General features: G+C 41.0%; 1 protein-coding gene across 4 annotated transcripts in view; it reads right to left on the bottom strand.

The window, feature by feature from the left end:
- Positions 1 to 1,579: 1,579 nt before the first annotated feature.
- Positions 1,580 to 18,406, bottom strand: part of prkag2a (protein kinase, AMP-activated, gamma 2 non-catalytic subunit a) — a 103,309-nt gene continuing 86,482 nt past the window's right edge. For all 4 annotated transcript variants that reach the window (XM_053611102.1, XM_053611103.1, XM_053611104.1 and 1 more), the window contains 9 exons: positions 16,664 to 16,722; positions 14,871 to 14,916; positions 14,715 to 14,769; positions 13,851 to 13,977; positions 8,516 to 8,681; positions 8,374 to 8,411; positions 8,133 to 8,279; positions 7,594 to 7,687; positions 1,580 to 2,341 (listed from right to left, as the gene is read on the bottom strand). In XM_053611102.1, coding sequence (XP_053467077.1) covers positions 2,307 to 2,341; positions 7,594 to 7,687; positions 8,133 to 8,279; positions 8,374 to 8,411; positions 8,516 to 8,681; positions 13,851 to 13,977; positions 14,715 to 14,769; positions 14,871 to 14,916; positions 16,664 to 16,722 — 767 coding nt within the window. In that variant the 3' untranslated portion in view covers positions 1,580 to 2,306. The remainder of the gene's footprint in view (positions 2,342 to 7,593; positions 7,688 to 8,132; positions 8,280 to 8,373; positions 8,412 to 8,515; positions 8,682 to 13,850; positions 13,978 to 14,714; positions 14,770 to 14,870; positions 14,917 to 16,663; positions 16,723 to 18,406) is intronic.

Genomic DNA, 18,406 nt, shown 5'->3' with positions numbered 1-18,406 from the left:
GATGTTCTTTTTGTGGAATTCGGTGTTTGGTTTACCCCAGATGTAACAGGACTGCTGTCTTCCAAACAGTTCCACTTTCGATTCATCAACGCACTGAACATTCTCCCAAAAGGTTTGAGGATCATCAGAGTGTGTTTTGCCAAAATTCTGACAGAAATTCAGATAGTGGAATCATGAAGTGTGACATTTATTGATGCATGAGAGGCCTGTAGGTCCATTAAATGTTGTATTTGGCCCTTTTGTGACTTGCTGGATGAGTAGTCGCTGTGCTCTTGGTGGAATCTTGGAAGGTTGACCACTTCTGGGAAGGGTCACTACTGTGCTGAGTTTTTCCATTTGGAGATAACGGCTCTCACTGTAGTCCTTTGGAGTCCCAGAGCCTTTGAAATAGCTTTTCAACCCTTCCCAGACTGATGTCTTTCAATCACCTTCTTCATCATTTCTGGAATTTCTTTTAACTTTAGCGTGTTACTCCATAAAACCTTTTAACCAACTTCATGCTGTTGAAAAAGTTCTATTTCAGTGTTGATGTGATTGAACAGGGTTTGCAGTAATCAGGTCTGGTTGTGTCTGGTCCAGCTGAACCCCATTATCAATGCAGTTTCATAGATTTGGGGAATTAGTAACTACGGGGGCAAATACATTTTCACACAGGCCCAGTTGGTATTGGATAGCTTTTTTGCTTCAATAAATAACATGATCATCACATGATCATTCATCTGTATTTTGTGTTTACTCAGGTTGCCTTTGTTTTACATTAGATACTGTTTTAATTTCTGAGTTAATTTTGCACGAGATACACGCGGACAGAAGAAATCAGGATGGGGCAAATACTTTTTCCACTGTATGCAAGTAAAATACGCAGATTCGATTATTACACGCATCGCTATGATAAAAAGCAATATAAAAAACAAACACAATGCATCATTCAAAGTTTCAGTAGCATTATTTATTGTTTTCCAAACTGCAAAATGGAAAAATAAAAATCAACCCACAATGTTTAACCATTGTAGTATCATCATCATGCCAGTGATGTACATTTTTCAGTGGACATGATGTTTTCATCAGTGACCTTTACCATCAACACAGCCACAATAAAGATGACAGGACCTGCAAATGAAAATCTGTAATATTACAAACATACATTGAATGCACAGAAAAATAGACCTTTCTCTGGCACTTTGTAGATATCTCACAAGCTCTTCCTATGTACAGTACAACTGATACAGAGTATGAGGGGTTCTTGTTGCATGCCTCCGGTTTACCTGGAGAGAAGAAATAACTGCTTGTAGGCAGCGGCTGCGTTTTGAAATTGCACTCATTAGGTCATAAGAACGTCGTTTTAATGCATAGGGGCTGAACGCATCTTTCCATCCCTCGACATTAAATTTATTTTTAAAAACAAATATTAAAGTACAAATAAATAAAAGGTTGAATCTATGTTTACAGCATCATTCCAAAAACATCTTACTGAAATAAAACTTTTCAAAAGGAAGAAAAAAATAAAATAAAAATTACAATTTTAATATATATATATATATATATATATATATATATATATATATATATATATATATATATATATAAACTTAAACCTATTAAAATCACTGACAACGTATTCCAAACATTTTGGTTTTCAGACTCTGACATTCATTTTGTTTCATTTGAACATTCCCGCTTTCTCTTGGCCATCATAATGGGCGACAACTGGTGGACAGAAGGCACCATTTAAAGAAAGAGGGGAGACCAATAATAATAATAATAATAATAATAAAGGGTGGCTAAATGGTACTGACCAAAAGGACAGTTTCAAATGTGCAAGTAAACCCACAAGCCAAAGCTGTGCTATAAACAAAAGAACATGGAAATTAAAAAAAACTGCTGTGAATAAAACCAGTTCTAAATTGCTTGTCACTAGAAGGAATCCCCTCAGGATGATAATGGTACAGTCCAAAAGTACAACAGTGAGTTTAGTACACACAACGGAACGGACACCAGATGGCGATATTTCATATGTAGTGATAGCGAGCGTGCAGTAACAGCTTTAGACACTGAGCTCTGCAGAATCCCTGTGAGGAAGAGATCCTTGGTGGTCCACCTTGTCGCCCCTGTAGCCCATTTATCCATTCCCCCATCTATCCATTCCCTCATCTGGCCTACAGCAGCATTCACTTCGCACCCATGTACCCTTTTCCTCCTTTTGCAAGCCCTCAGTGGGCTGCAAAGTCATCCCAAACGCCACCTTCAGATCTACTTCCCGCTTCCTCTTCCAGCAGCATGACACAATTTAGCAGTCCTGATGTGCATCACTCAGCTTCCTCACTCTCCTTCCTGGTCAGACCTAGACAGCAAAAGAAAAGGGTAGATTAGTGTATGCAAGTACATCTTTCCTAAGTCGAGACCGCCCGTTCATAGCTTAGAAATTTCAAACACTTTCTTGCCGTCAGCTGACGCCGGTCTCAATGGCACTAAGACGAGTGCTGGTGAACAAGTCACATGATGACTCTCAACCAAAGACTTCCCTTAAGCAGTTTTTGTCTGCGAAAGCAAAAATCGGCGTTCACCAGGCTTAAACTGGACGGCTGAGTTCACAAAAGTTTAGAGGTAGGAAGTTGTGAGAGAAACTCCACCCATTTCCTACTGTACATATAGGATACAAGAGGAGGGGTGTAGCATCCAAATTAAACAATGTTGAAAAGCACAGTAGCAGACACATTGTTCCTAAATAAATAAATAAATAAATAAATAAATAAATAACACATACTAAGACTTCTACCCTTGAACACTCCACAGTTGACATGCTGGGGTCAAAAGGAACAGCTGCAGAAACAGAAGCCACGGGCGGCGAAGTTCAGTAAAGGGTCAATTGCACCATGCTGCCGTGAGGGAGGCGGTATCACAGCCTTCAAGGAGTGAGTGTGTCAAAAACCTTGTTAGTCTTGCCATTGATATTACAATTCAACATTACAATAATATAGGTCAAGTGCACACGAATCATACTAAATGTCCGTTAACTAGCCCGGTGTAACCTCAGCTGTTGTTCAGCTACTGCTTTTCTGGCTCTCCATATAAAGCAGCTTCATTCTGCACGGTCAAGGTCAATCCACTAACTACTCTCCAAATACACAACAGGTTCGAAGCGTCTTGAACAGGTACAGCACTAACACCAACGCTAAATATTACACGTTAAGGATTTACAGAGCATTTCATTTGAACCCAGACGCTGAAGTGCGAATTTTTTTAATTATCTATATTTAGCCCTAATAAAACGTGCTAAATTGAAGGCCATAACATCTTAAACTCTCCTACTCGTGCATGACTGGTTATTAAATCACTGTGACTACTTCGCTGATTTAATGACTAATAAAACTTGAAAAGCAAAACAAAACAAAAAACTGCAAAATAAGTCGGAGGGAGAAAAAGGCATTTAAACAGACGTATTCAATACCCAGTTCACACTAGACTCTGATACGTGCACATCAACAGCAAAACTCTCAGCAATCCATCTGCTAGTTAATATTCATAACACTCGTTGATCTGTATTCGGTGTCGGATATTCGCACCCAACAGAGTGCACGCGATAACATGCCACGATGTGCAGGGTGTTGTATTTGTTGTTGAAGTTAACAGCGTAGTGTAGTTGAATAAAAGAGAAAGGCCTACTCTGAACAGTCGGGGTTTTGGCAAAAATAAAGCACGATACAATACTTAAAAGACATTTCTCACAGTACATGATGCACATCGAAACAGGAACATTTTGTCTTCTGACCAACAACAGTGCTGCGTTTAAAAAATACCCATGAAACCTTAACTCATTTCATAGATAAGACGAAATAGGATAAAATAGTGGTTTAAAATTCTCTAATCAGAACTCGGGAGAGATTAGGTCTTCGGCGCTGACAACAGTCACAAAACTTGGACAACGTGTGCATACATACAGTTGCACCAAAAAGTTTGCATACCCCTTGCAGAATCAGCTAAATCTTAATACTGTTAACAAAATAATAAGGATCATAAAAATCCCATGTGTTTTTTCCCATTAGTACTGTCCTGAATAAACCGTTTCACATAACAGATGTTTACATATAGTCCACACGACAAGATAATAGCCGAATTTATAGAAATTACCCCGTTCAAAACAATTTACACCGATCATCCTGTTCAAAAGTTTACACCCTCGGCTCTTAATGTACTGCGTCGCCTTCTTGAGCATCGGTGGACGTTTGCACCTTCTGTAATAGTCGTGTACGAGTCCCTCAGTCGTCCTCGGTGTGAAAAGATGCATCTCGACATTATATAGCCGCAGTCGGAAAGGGGTCAAATATGCAGAATAATGCTGGAAAAGTAAAGAATGTGCAGGACCTGGAGGATTTTTCTGAAGAATAGTGGGCAGTTTAACTGCTCAGGACAAACAAGGGACTCGTGAATAACTCTCACAAAACATAAACAGAGTCGTGGATCATCCAGGTAACGACACGCGGTATTAAGAATCCAGGGTATGTAAACTTTTGAACGGGGTAATTTTTATAAATTCGGCTATTATCTTGTCTTGTGGACTATATGAAAACATCTGTTGTGTGAAATAGTTTATTCAGGACAGTACTAAATAAAAAAACATGGGATTTTTATGATCCTTCTTATTTTGTTAACAGTATTAAGATTTAGCCGATTCTGCTAATAATCAGCAAGTATAAGGATTACTCCCTGTTCAAAATTAAATGACCAAATGAATTCAAATGGACTGTGTTGATCTTCGTCTCTATCTAAATGGTACAAAATCAGTAGCCTTTAAATCCACACTGCCTTGCAGCTAAACTTAACAGCCATCCTTAATCTATTATGCTACACTATTACATACAGTATATTACTACATTCAGAGGCTCACAGACACTCATTTAAATCAACCCACTTCCATTAGGTCATACCAACCTCGACTGATAGTCTATTTCACTTTGTCTTTGTCTTTTTGTTTTTTTAAAGAGAACGTTTTCTCTTTAACCATTTGAGAATCTGACATGTACTTCTCTGAAAGGCGTCTCCGCTACGTGGACATTGCATCACGCTTCTACTTTCGTAACGTTTAACACACTATAACAAAGTCATAGTGACTGCCATTTAGCAATAACATGTTCCTCATTTTAGTTACTTACTTCAGAAACAAAGAAGCAGTTCTCGAGGGTTCTGAAGTTCAACTTAATTCGATGCAAAGCCCCCTTTCCCCCCCCATGGTTGGTCTGACCTCCTGAGCACTATACTAGGAACACCTGTACACCTGCTCATTCATGCTATTATCCAATCAACCAATCACGTCGGTTGGTTAAACTGGATATACCCTGCTCGCTCTTAATCATTTTTCTATCCCGTGCCCACTGTAGCCTCAGATTCCTGGTGTTTATTGGCCGACACGAGTAGAACCCAATGTGGTCTTCTTCTGTTGTAGCCCATCCACCTCAAGGTTCTACATACTGTAGTTTCCGAGATGCTTTTCTGCTCATCGCGGTTGTAAAGAGTGCTTATTCATGTTACTGTTGAATTCCTGTCAAACTGGTCTGACCGTTCTGCTCATCACGAAGACATTTCTGCCCGCAGGACTACAGCTCACTGGATGTTGTGTTTGTTTTCCTGTGTATACTCTAGAGACTGTTGTGTCTGTCTGTATCTGGCACCAACAACTATGCCACGATCAAAGTCACCAAGATCACATTTGTGTTAGGCTGCCCGTAACATCTTCAGTGGTGGATTACTTTCCATCCGGAAATTGAAGCCATTCAGAAATGTGCTAGTATTAGATGGCATTTTTAATGCATACAGGTAGAAGTAGTTTCTCTCAGAGAACAGCAAAAAAGATCCTGCAGGCTTTAACAGAGGATTTATTCTCAGAAGCCACACAGAAGCCAGCAGACCACACACTCCAACCAAATCAGTGTACTTACCAAACCTCAATTCACAACACGCTGCATTTTCTTAAAATTCATCACCACACTGTTTGGTATGGAAGGTTTCTGCAGACAATACTCAAAAGCAAATCGCACACTGTATTTGCACTGTATTCGTGGACGCATAAATTGTGACATAACTCAAATGAAAATGCACACCTCGTATTATCGTTCGCGTTTCCGTTTACACGCACGTACGTACGCTGTCCGCCAAATTTCAGACGGAAACGCAAAGTCCATTTGCAATTGCGTTTCCCATGCCTTGCACAGAAACCTGCCAGTCAGTGCTGGGGGTGGGAGTAAACCACGGGGCGTGTTTGTACTTCGAAATGAAGTCACTCGCAGTCGACGGCATTTTAGAGCGCCTTGTGGTCACTGGAGGTTCACTTCACATTCGAGATTCTCTCTTCTATTTCTCAAACAATACACACACAGAAAGGACAAAATGTGTATACTGTCTTACTCAGGAGTGCAACAGGAACCAAGTACAACTGAATATATTTTTAATTGTTCCGATCTCTCAGAAACGCAGCTCACCGGCGCTTTATAGTAACGACGACCGGAAGGGACCGTCTAAAAATTTGCGTGACCTGGGCAACTGTGTACGATTCCAGTCATCTACTTCACAGGACATCTAAAGTACTGCAGTATTATGATACAATACAGTATACAATTTTAAATGGGATTACACGTATAAACAAGTATTATATAAAGTTATTGAAACTGAATTATTTTTCTTTTTTTAACAAAATCAAGTTGGGAACAACGGAATATAATATAGTGTGAATCATAACAGTTGTTGAGTTTCATTTCTGTGTGTTTGCAGAAAAAAAAAAAAATGTAGCAATAAAACCACTTGTTTTATTATTTTTTATTATTAAAAACAGCATTCTGCTGCAGTTGCTAATACTAACCCTGGGTTTTATGTAGCACAATAATGTTTATGTAATAATAATAATAATAATAGTTTCTGTGTAATAATATTTAAAAATGTATCATCAATAATCATTAATAATTATTTAAAAAAAAAAAATTTTAATACGTTTGACTTTTAAAATAAATTATCATAAACTTTACATCTCAACGACCAATGGCTCCAAGTTCAGTGTCCAACGACCAAACTGGCCTGGTTGTTTGCCTAAACGTTACATAAATCTAACATCTCGAGTTCTGGCTTATAAACTTAAACTTAGACGTGTATTGTGTGCAGCCAGTGCATTGTGGACACAGGACACACACACACACACCACTCATCAAGGTGGGCAGATCTACAAGGATAGAAGCTCCAGCACAAGGCAAATGTCTGGGCTTGCTGCTCATGTCAACCACACACAACCACACGTGCATGCACGCGCACACACACACACACACACACACACACACACACACACACACACACACACACACACACACACATTTGCATCAAAAACATTCCCCTGATATTTGTCAGTGTTACACTGTGTAAAGGATAAAATGTCAGACCTCATGCTCTCACACAAACAGAGCAGCAGGTTGCAGTGACAGCAGTGCAGCAGTCCTGTGCTTGACAAGGCCAGGGTGGCATGACGGCGATACCTGTGTGTGTTTGTGTGTTGGGGTGGGAAGAGAGAGGTGTCCGGGAACAGAGAGGAGCTTTAGCAGTGCAGAGCGTCTATACCTGCTGGAGTGAGGACCAGGGCCTGCAGGATGTCCGACAGGGACACGATACCCACGATGCAGCCGGCCTCGTCTACCACCACCAGCCTGTGCACCTGCGAGGAGACAGAAAATCCTGAAATGGCAGCAGTATCTGGCCATCTTGCATCACACCTACATTAAGTCCCTACCCCGAGTCCTGCCTCACCCCGATCACAACCCACTATTATCAAAGTTGTTGTATGTATTAAGTTCTTAATATGGAAATTACGCCAGCACAACGAATAACGCTGCGCTTTTCAAGGCACTTCACAAGGACTTGAAATCCTTTTTATCAGAAAAAATATCATACAAAATAAATAAGAGATTCCTAGGAGCTCAAGTCTGCTTTAAACATCCTGTAAGCTATTACGTGTGTGTGCGTGTGTGTCTTTGTTGCCCGGAAGCAAATTCACCTTAGCCAAATACAAGGTGAATGGGTATAAAGGTTGTAGCCTCACCTCCGCTTCTCTACCATGTACGCCAAGTGTGCATGTGTGCGCGTGTCTCCTAGTAACTCACCTCCGCTTTGACTATCCTGTCCATTATAGTCTCCAGAGTCTCCAGTCTGTTGCACTTCATGACACCCTCGAAGTACTGGGAGCGATGCATCAAAGCCTGAGTCACGCTAATGTCCAGGTTATTGTAGGTCTTTTCAGCAGCAAGATTCTACACAAACGACAGGTATATACACAGCACATGAGATTCCATAACATTCAATAATTCCTAGTATAAATGAGCCAAGTACAAAACAATTACTTACAATGACATCAAACTTGGAATAAATATCTACAACCTTTCCTGTAAAGAAAGTAGACAGTGAGGTCTCACAACCCAAGTAAATATGCCTCTGTATGTCGATTAGGACTGTTGGTGAGAATAGTGAACATGCTGGGTGTCTTTACCGGACTCGTCTACCACAGGCAGAGCTGAAACCCTCCTCTCCACGAAGATGCACAGGGCTTTGATTATCGGCGTGTCGGGGTGAATGAAGGCGATGTTGCTGTACGTCCCAATGCTCAGCTCTTCCAGGGTCTTCTTCATGAAGGCAGGCTTTGGCATCTCACACACCTGACCAGAACAAAGAACCATAATAACTGACTGAGCTAAAGACAAGAGGTTAAAATTTGTTTGAGGGGCCATGAGCAACGGTGGTAGGAGGAATGAGGCTCAATGTGTGCACAAGCAGCATAATAATAATAATAATAATAATAATAATAATAAAATAAATAAATAAAAGTACAAGAGGACAACAGACATGTGTGGGTGTGGATTCATTAGCTAGACCACTGGGCCAGTAAAATCTCCAGTGTGCTTTCCCAGTTCCAATCTTATCTGACACGGCTAAAATGTAGACATAATATAATAAAGTGAGCTAGTTAGCTACTTAAGTGCATTATGATAAATGAAAATCTATAAAAAAGAAATAGGACCCTGAAATATTGTGTGTGTCACCTATAGCATATTTTGACATTTTTTAAAGTATGTGAACTACATACGTACCCTGAAATAGATTTTACATAAATAAAGTTAACCAAATTAAATGGACAGTTACAGTGTGACCTGTGCACTACGATGGTCCTACAACGGAATTATACCCTACGTAGCATGTAGCACGTATAGAGCCTAGAATACCGCTTGAGATTTGAAGCGACTGTGTGCTGCAGGAAAGCTATATTACTGTTTTCACCTTTGATTAAGAAGGAACATCATTTTCACCTCTATGTTACACAAACTGCTAACGTTTGTTCGGTCTGTGGAAGTAAAACTGTAAGCGGTAAATTAATGTTCAAAAGCGTTCGAAGACTACATTTACAGCGCTAGTGAAAACGTTAATCTAGCGTTAACCGTCAAAGAAATGTACGTACTATTAGTGTGTCCTGCCAACTATGATGAAGAAAACCTTCCGTTAATAACTAGGTTTATGCTGGAACCGGAATTCAGAGTTCAAATCCACAGTCCGTGACGGCAAGTCTTATATTGTTTGACCATTTGTAACCAAAGCTATAGATATAAATGAATGTGTGTGGATGTGTGTACAGAGAAGTGTGTGAAACTGTGTAGAGAGATGTGTGAACATGGCCTATCAGACAGATTACATTAATCCCTTCCAGATTTGTCTAGGGATAAATCTAAGGATAAGTGTGTTTGACAGACCTTACTTCCCAGAACCGGCTGCTCAACATCTCTGCTTCTCCTCATTTCTTCTACAGAAAAAATACCAAATGCTTCCATCCATTTAGGAAGGAATGGATGGAAACTTATTGAATGCATTCAGTATGCTTCCACCCATTCCACCAAATGATTAGCTGATATACAGTGGTTCTTGGAAGTTACACACACACAGTTATAGAATTTTCTATATCTACATAAATATGACCTTTATAAATGACAGAGTATAATATTTTTGTCTCAGCGGTTCAATTGGGTTCTCTTTTATCTACTTTCAGGACTTGTGTGAAAATCTGATGTTTTAGGTCCTATTTATTTATCTAGAAAATTCTCAAAATTTCACAATCTTTCAAAAGCGCCACTGTACGTTTCATTTTCTCACCAAAGAAGCTGAAAAACCTTTTACCTTAACACAAAAGTTACACTGAGCTTTTGCATCAATAGGTGAAGTGAGGTATAGTGAGGCGAGTGTGTGACGTGATTTAGGAAGGAACATAATGGTTAGCTAACTATGGTGTTTTTACCCCAACAGTGAAAAGTGACATTAAGAACAGGACTTAAATTGTAGCTTTATTTTTTGCCCCCATGAAATATACCACAGCTTTATGCTGGCACGTGCTTTCAAAGTTCGATGAATTCATAAAACTGACCGGGTTAGTGCATGGTATTTCCACACAGGTAAAGGGGACACCTTATACTGGTGTCTCCCAAATATTAGAACAGTGTCTGCCAAATCATGTCTGTGCTCTCAACACTGGTACAGATGTTAAGGAAACTGGAAGAAAGCCAGCTTTGGAAAAGTGGGTTGGTCTAAACCAGTGGTTCTCAACTGGTGGGTCACGATCCAAAAGTGGGTCACAGGCCCTTTGTTTTTTGCAGACCAGAGTGTGTTTTATGCGGTAAAATTATTGGCTGCCGAAAGCATGAAACCATCGAAATGCAAAAGGCATTTAGAGACAAAACACTCAAGCCATAAAAAGAAGCCTGTTTAGCTTCAAAAGAAAGCAACAGGATCGCAAAAGATTAATCAAACACATGTGCAGTGTTCAGGAAGCAAGCACTCTGTGCATCGTACGAACTCACTCTCCACATTGTAAAATGCAAAAAGGCCCACAATATCGCGGAGGATCTTGCTGTACCCGCTGCAACTGACATAACCAGAGAGCAGAATCTGCCACAAATCAGTACAGTTGCAATAAAAATGATTCAACCCCCACTGCAAATCAGGTTTACCGTCAACATTTACAGACTTTCAGTTGTTTGCAATGAATAAATCAAACAAAAGCAATCAAAGTAGTTCAAGGCAATGAATGTTTCACATGTTTCATACCCTAATTCAACTGAAAATGCAACTTATAATGACTTCTCCGGTCTCAAAATTATTCAACACCTTCATGGCAAGCATTTTAATACTGAGTAGAGCACTCTTCTGCTGTTATGACTTGCTGCAAATGAGATGCAGAGCTTCTGGCAGCGTTCCTGAGGAATCTTAGCCCGTTCCCCATGAGCAATGGCGTCCAGTTCAGTAATATTTTTGGGTTTGCGTGCTGCAGCCGCCTTTCTCAAATCCCACCAGAGATTTTCTATGGGGATCAAGTCGGGTGACTGTGATGGCCCTGTAGAATCTTCCAGGACTCTTCTGTAACCAAGCCTTGGTGGAATGTGAGGTATGCTTGGGATCATTGTCCTGTTGGAAGGTCCAATGACGTCCAAGCTTCAGCTTCCTCACAGACGGCATGATGTTTTCTCCTAGGATTTCCTGATACTTCAATGAATCCATCTCACCTTCCACACGCTGCAGGTTTCCAGTGCCAGAGGATGCAAAGCAGCCGCAGAGCATCACAGAGCCACCACCATGCTTGACTATGGACAGAGTGTTTCTTCATTCATCTTTCTCCAGACATACCGCTGATCCATGACGGCAAAAAGTTAAAAAAAATTTTTAAAAGTTTTGTTTCATTGCTCCACAGAACAGAATCCCAAAACTTCTGTGGCTTATTTGTATGATTTTGAGCCGACTTTTCTTGTGCTTTTGGGTGAGTAGGGGTGAACTTCTTGGAGTTCTGGCATGGAAACCTTCAGCGTTTAGTACACGCCTTACTGTGCTCACTAAAACCTCAGTGCTTGTTGCCCCCGAGTCTTGCTGCAGGTCTTTTGCAGTCACTCGAGGGTTTTTCACAACCTGCCTTCTCAGAAATCCGTTTGCAGCCGTTGATAGCTTCCTTTTTCTGCCCCGTCCAGGTACTGTACACTCAACAAACCCCTAGCCAGTTCAGGTATTTCATGTGTTCCAGCTCATGCACACCTGGTGCAATTAATGAAGCCCATGATTGGTTACATCGGGTGTGCTTGAGACAACACCTGTTTAGCATATCGGTGCTGTTGTGAGGGATTCTATTCAGGGGGTCGAATAATTTTGAAATTGGAGAAATCATTATAAGTTGCATTTTCAGTTGAATTTGGGGAAACCGCTTGAGGCAGTCGTTGTGTTGAACCACATCAATTGCTTTTTTTAGTTTTTTGTTTGTTTATCGGAAACAGCTTAAAGTCTGTAAATTTTGACAATAAACCTGATGTGCAACGGGGGTTGAATAATTTTGATTGCAACCGTATGACAATAAAAGAAATGTCCGAGGACATAAAACAACAGAGTGTAACCCGGATTAGGGCAAATGACTATTATGCAACTAGATGAAATGAACAGATGTATATGATTGTGCCATCCTGTGAGATTGTTAGACATGTATGGGATGAAGATTTTCACAAACAGTTTCTGATTAGTGCAGAGCTACAAAAGCCATATTCGACACACTGGATCTTTTTTTGGGATCGGTTGGACTGAACATGTGTTGAGATACATGTATTGAGCTTGCAACCGACGGGGCTGCCTCTATGACAAGAAGAATATCAGGGGTTGTGTAGGGCACCTAGTGCTACACGGAACCACTGTTTCCTGCACGAAGAAGCAGTCGCAGCCAAAGACCTTGTAGCAGTGCTCCATGGGACACTGAAAGATGTGATCTTAGAGGACGTCTGCCAGATCTGGTGTAGGGTTACTGACGAGTATCTAGAACTTGCCTGCAAGGCCATTAAGATGGCATCACCTTCCACTACATCCTACCTTTCTGAAAGTGCGTACTCTGCAATGACAACTGAAAAGCAAATACAGAAAATAACTGGACATTTTAAAATGTTCTGAGGGTTGGTTTGTCCACAATCACCACAGATTTTGAGAGACTTATCAAAATGAAGTCACATCCTCAGGTTTACCATTGTTTTGCATAGGGCTTAGTGTTTCACACGTTTGCGAAACTTCGCACATCTGCGGTTGGGGGTTCGATTTCCACCTCTGCTCAGAGTTCACAGGATTTGCATGTTCTCCCCGTGCTGCGGGGGTTTCCTCCGGGTACGCCGGTTTCCTCCCCCAGTCCAAAGACATGCACGGTAGGCTGATTGGCATTTCTAAACTGTTCATAGTGTGTGTGAATGTGTGTGATTGTGCAATGGGTTGGCAGCCTGCCCAGGGTGTCCCCCACCTTGTGCCCCGAGTACCCGGGGATAGGCTCCAGCCTCCCCGCAACCCTGTGGAGCATAAGCGGTATGGAAAATGGATCGAGGTCATGTGAATAATTCATTTTGACCTTTATTAAGCATATGCCCTGCATTTAATTTCCACCGTAAATACTTATGAGGAACAACCTTAACAACTCAATATGTAAGCTGACTTATTTCCCGTTGTCTCAGGTGGTAAAAGATTACTTTTCAACTTTATATAAGGCCTGTGCAATGGATAACTATTAGTAGCATTAATAACATTCATATACAATATTAAGTAGTATTTTTTTTGTTTACTTCCACATGACAAACGTCTTTAGTGTAGTGTCGGGTTGCGACTTGATGCCCAACGTAAAATCCGGGTCCTGAAGCAAAACCAGTTGAGAATCGGTGGTCTAAACGACCTTCGAAAAGTGTTCGTTTAAACCAGAAAAATGGCAGACTTTATACATGTTAATAAATAAATAAATAAATAAATAAATAAATAAATAAATAATTCAACATGACACTTACGAAGAGCTGCAGGAACTTGAGGATCCTCTTGTGTGTGAGGATATAAAGTGCATTCCCACTGACGGGGTCGATAACGGGCAAGCGGTGAATCTTGTTCTTGATTAGCGAATACACAGCGTCGAATATGCTGCCCAACGCACAGAAAACATCAGATTATCTCTGCTTTCATTCTAGAACCAGTATCGAGTCTCTCTTGAATTAAAGCCAAAACGCAGATCCTGCTGGGAAGACGTTTCCCCATAGCCACTGATCCAGCATTTACTGCACTGACCCGAACACTCAATAAAAAGAAAATAACGACGTCGAACATGAAAGGGCAACCTTAAATAAGAGTGCTCAGAACCTCGTTCGTTACGCTTTTTAGAGGATTCTCGCTGAATTATTTACTGCACTGAAAAATCAGAAAGATCTATCGCTGGGGAGAAAAGATAAAAAAAAAAACATGGAAAGGGTCCTCAGGGAAATCACAAAGTTGCACAAAAACACACACTTTCTCGTGTTTGTAGAAGAAGGGTACCGTGTCCTTATTCAATAACTTGAAAAGCATCATCAGTTGTTGATTAAGCCCCTCACTTATCAAACTGCATATGAACACATTTATACATAGTTCGTTTGTCAGAGCACTCACAGAAGAAATTCCAGTAAGTTCCGGAAAATATTTGTATCTTACGGCAGCAAGATACGTTTACAAGGTATATCATTATACGAGTTTGTGTAAAATTACAAATAAGGAGATGAACTAACGTGAACCTGGATTCGTAGGTTTCAAATTCTATAACTGCCAGTGGGTTACCGCAATATCTACAGAACATGTCGTCAAGGTTAAATAGGATATTTTTGTGTATCCATTTTTCGGGTTCTTACCTTGCGTCTGGTGATATGTTGACTAAAGGTTTAAAGGTTTCTTGTAAGTAGAGCTCTGTTGAAAGAAGAAAAAGAATCCTTCAGTCACAAGGGAAAATGACTTCACTTTTTAGAAAGGCTGAAAAGGACTGATGAAAAGTGACCAGAGACTGATACCTCTCCAAGTTTCAATCTTGTGTTCCTCCAGCTCGTAGATCTGCACCTGAAAACGTGACAGCGCACTCTTATGAGCGGGTCGGACACGAAAAGTAGCTCCGGTACCGTGTAGGACAGCCTCGCAAGCACTTTGATCACTGACGTTTGTCAGAAACGTCCTGGGTCTCTGAGAGCTCTGCGCACATCTACAACGTTATATTCACAAACCAGTGACATGAGGAGATTTGGGAATCCAATAACTGCTAGGGCCGGGCGATACATCATCCATATCAGGATAAACGATCAAGCAATAATATCGTTGGTATGATGCATTTTTTACGCTTTTAATAATTACAAATTAAAATGAATAAAGTTTACAAACTCAGTTTAACATTTTTTTTTTTTTTGGGGGGGGAGGATTTTACTACTGTTTTGCAGAGTGTTTTATTTATAAATCGTGATACACATCATGTATTGTCACCTTGATCGCCTGAAGTATCATATGATATGATATTTTTGTCTTATTGCCCAGCTCTAATAAGTGCTCTGAAGATCATGTCCTACACAATCATTTCCTGGAACAGTGGAAAGTAGGTGTGACCATCTCCCCAGAGAAAAGAAGGAAAAACGACTGATAAGGGAAAAGCAAAAAAATATATACATCTCATCAGCTAGATCTGCTAACAAGGTCTCAGGGACTCCAATTAAGATCCACATAGAGCATGGTGACGATATCGCAGGAGTAAAAGTGCAGCTCTAAACATGGATCAGGTTTGCACAGGGCTCTGGTTGCACAGACTGATAATGACGCAAGTGTGTGTGTGTGTGTGTGTGTGTGTGTGTGTGTGTGTGTGGGGGTGAGAGTTAAGCCTCTTAGATGTTTTGTGATAATGAGTAGAGCAAGGAGAACCAGAGGCTCATCATCATCATCATAAGTAACCTGCTGAGTGGGTGAAACGATCCTTAAACCCTGTGTATCAGCTGCTTTAATACAGGACATGACACAGGGTCTAAATAAAAATTACGCTGAGCTCATAGAGACTAATTTTAGCCCATCCTAAAACTCCTTCCTGTCTCTACAGAGCAGATCTGCTTTCCTCTGCTCATTAAGATCTAGGAGTGAGGATAGTTAGGATGTGCCGCTTGTTTACGTTCTCTTCGGGTTTTCCCTTATTTGGGTGATGCCAGACTTTCTCGGATGAAGATGAAAAGGGGTTTCGGAGCTTTTATAAACGCCGATGAGAAAGAAGAGAAGACGTCACACTGAAAGGAGGAAGCAGTGAGGGTGGCTTCGAACAAATCTTCCTCGGGCCATTAACCGAAAGCCGCTGAAAAGTGAAGATCGATGCCTCTTAACTCTCAACGGCTCGTGCTTTAAACTTCACAGCAATAAAACTTTAAAGGGATTTTAAATTAAAAAAAAAAAAAAAAAAAAAAAAAAAAGAAGAAACCCTCTGTGAACAGAGCCATAATGAGAGAAAGACTAGTGCATTCCTGACCCCATTCTCTGCATTAATTCCTGGACAGAGACCATGAAAGCAAGTCTCGGATACAGCGCGGGCATTGTGGGATATTTTTAGCTGCTAAATTTGCTGCATCTGCCGGTTACAGGCCCGCTGCCATAAAAGAGTGCGTCTAGAAGCGTGGAAATGCACCGGACTGCAGTGCAGTGTTTATGGATCACATAAAGAGACGCACCGAAACATCCTCACACTGCACCAGTACTGCACACGGTGTAAGAGGAAAACAGCTGATAATGACGCACGCACGCTAACGTACACAAAGTAAATGTACAGAAAGTACACATCACATACCATGGGGGACTTGTAGTATCTGTGAAGAATATTGATGAAGTCTGTGATTGTTAGCATTCCTGTGGGAAAAAAAATGAAAAAAAGAGATTCAGAATATTTTAAGCACAAGCACGCACGCACACATACTCTCTCACACACACACATATAGAGACGAGACAGACACAGACGCACGCAGACGCAGACAAACACGCAGGCAGACACAGACGCAGACAGGCACGCACACAGCCTATATTTATAGTATTGTAGGTTGGAGGGAAGCAGGATTGAGACTCAGATGATCACAGCTCAGAGTAGTCAACTCTTTCAGCCTACAGCGGTTCTCTAAGGAACAAACTCAGCAAAGCAGTGCGTGGTTCAGGAGTGTGTGTGTGTGTGTGTGTGTGTGTGTGTGTTTGCTGACTAGAGGCACTGATGCAACATGTGCAAATAAAAGCGGTGATGTCTCTGATCTACACAGGAGAGCAGAAGATCAGCACTACTTCAGCACTGTGTTAGCAGTACTACGAAGGTGCCAGAATCTCACAAACACTCATCAGACCTAACAATCAGGCCTAAAATGAGATAAACGGACACGTAGCAACGGTTAGAAGTAATGCACACCACGGCGACGCAACACGTGAACGCTGTAACTTTAGCACTTGCTTTCCAATCAGGCTGACGGCAGAATCACGTGACATTTAATTTGACTCTCTGAACTCTCTTTTGTTTATTTTATCCGTCAATGTGACACTTGAACTTGTCTACCAATCCCAGGTTCTTGCAAATTAGCATTTCATTTGTAAATAAATTCGTCAACGAACGATCGTCAGCTCAGCTAAACGTGATATTTGTGAACGCACGTGAATAACCAGGTTGATTCATTTTAAAACGTCTCATTTAAATATATTTTGATGCATTTAACAAAAAACATGATGTTATCTAAACGTTTTTAAAACTGTCCTACGGACCCACTGCAATTACACCACTGACCACTAGGGGTCCGAAGCGTGTTCTCGGAACGGAAGTAATATAATGAGTAAATCTCTCCCGTACCGCGCGCAGACCAACTAATCGATAATGAGATTCGTCGACAGCGATTTTCATAATCGATTAGTTGTTGCTGCTCTAATCAAAATAAAGTACACCGTAAAGCAGTCATTTAGTCTTAAAAATATAAATAATAATAATAATTAAAAAAAGGAGATGCTAGACAGACTTGAATATCTTGTAAATGAGTTGAGGACAGATCACCACGACTCATACACCAAACACTGGCCAGCAATGTTTTACAAACACACTGTGCTACATGATCTTATTCTGCATTAATGCACTTGAGTAGCTAAACAGCTATTTTAGCTTCCACTTTTTAAGGCTAGACAGTCTGGTTTCTCAGCAACCAATACATGGGACTGGAAAAAGCACACTGGAGTTTCACTTGCCTGGTGGGCTACCTAATACACTCTTCACTTTCCCACCACTGAGAGAGTCCCCCTCTCCCCCTTCCATTTTCTCACCAAATTTGGTCTGGTCAATTCCCACCCACTAATTACCTCTCCCCTATCACACAACAACTACAAACCAGGGAGGGGCGTATGCATGCGTTCTCGGAGAAAAAGCCAACCTTCTGCTGCTCGTGCAGCTTCACGGGGCAGCCGAACTCACTCGGAGGAAAAACGCTATCTGACTTCTTTCGCACACACACAGCTCACACACGCCCAAGATTGGCTTGCGTCACTGTGATAACAGGGGAGATCGAGTAACGAC

The sequence above is a fragment of the Ictalurus furcatus genome, chromosome 23, assembly GCF_023375685.1.
Source record: "Ictalurus furcatus strain D&B chromosome 23, Billie_1.0, whole genome shotgun sequence".
Classification (NCBI taxonomy): domain Eukaryota; kingdom Metazoa; phylum Chordata; class Actinopteri; order Siluriformes; family Ictaluridae; genus Ictalurus; species Ictalurus furcatus.
The sequence above is the reverse complement of the archived record's forward strand: the minus strand, read 5'-3'. Positions and strand labels throughout refer to the sequence as shown.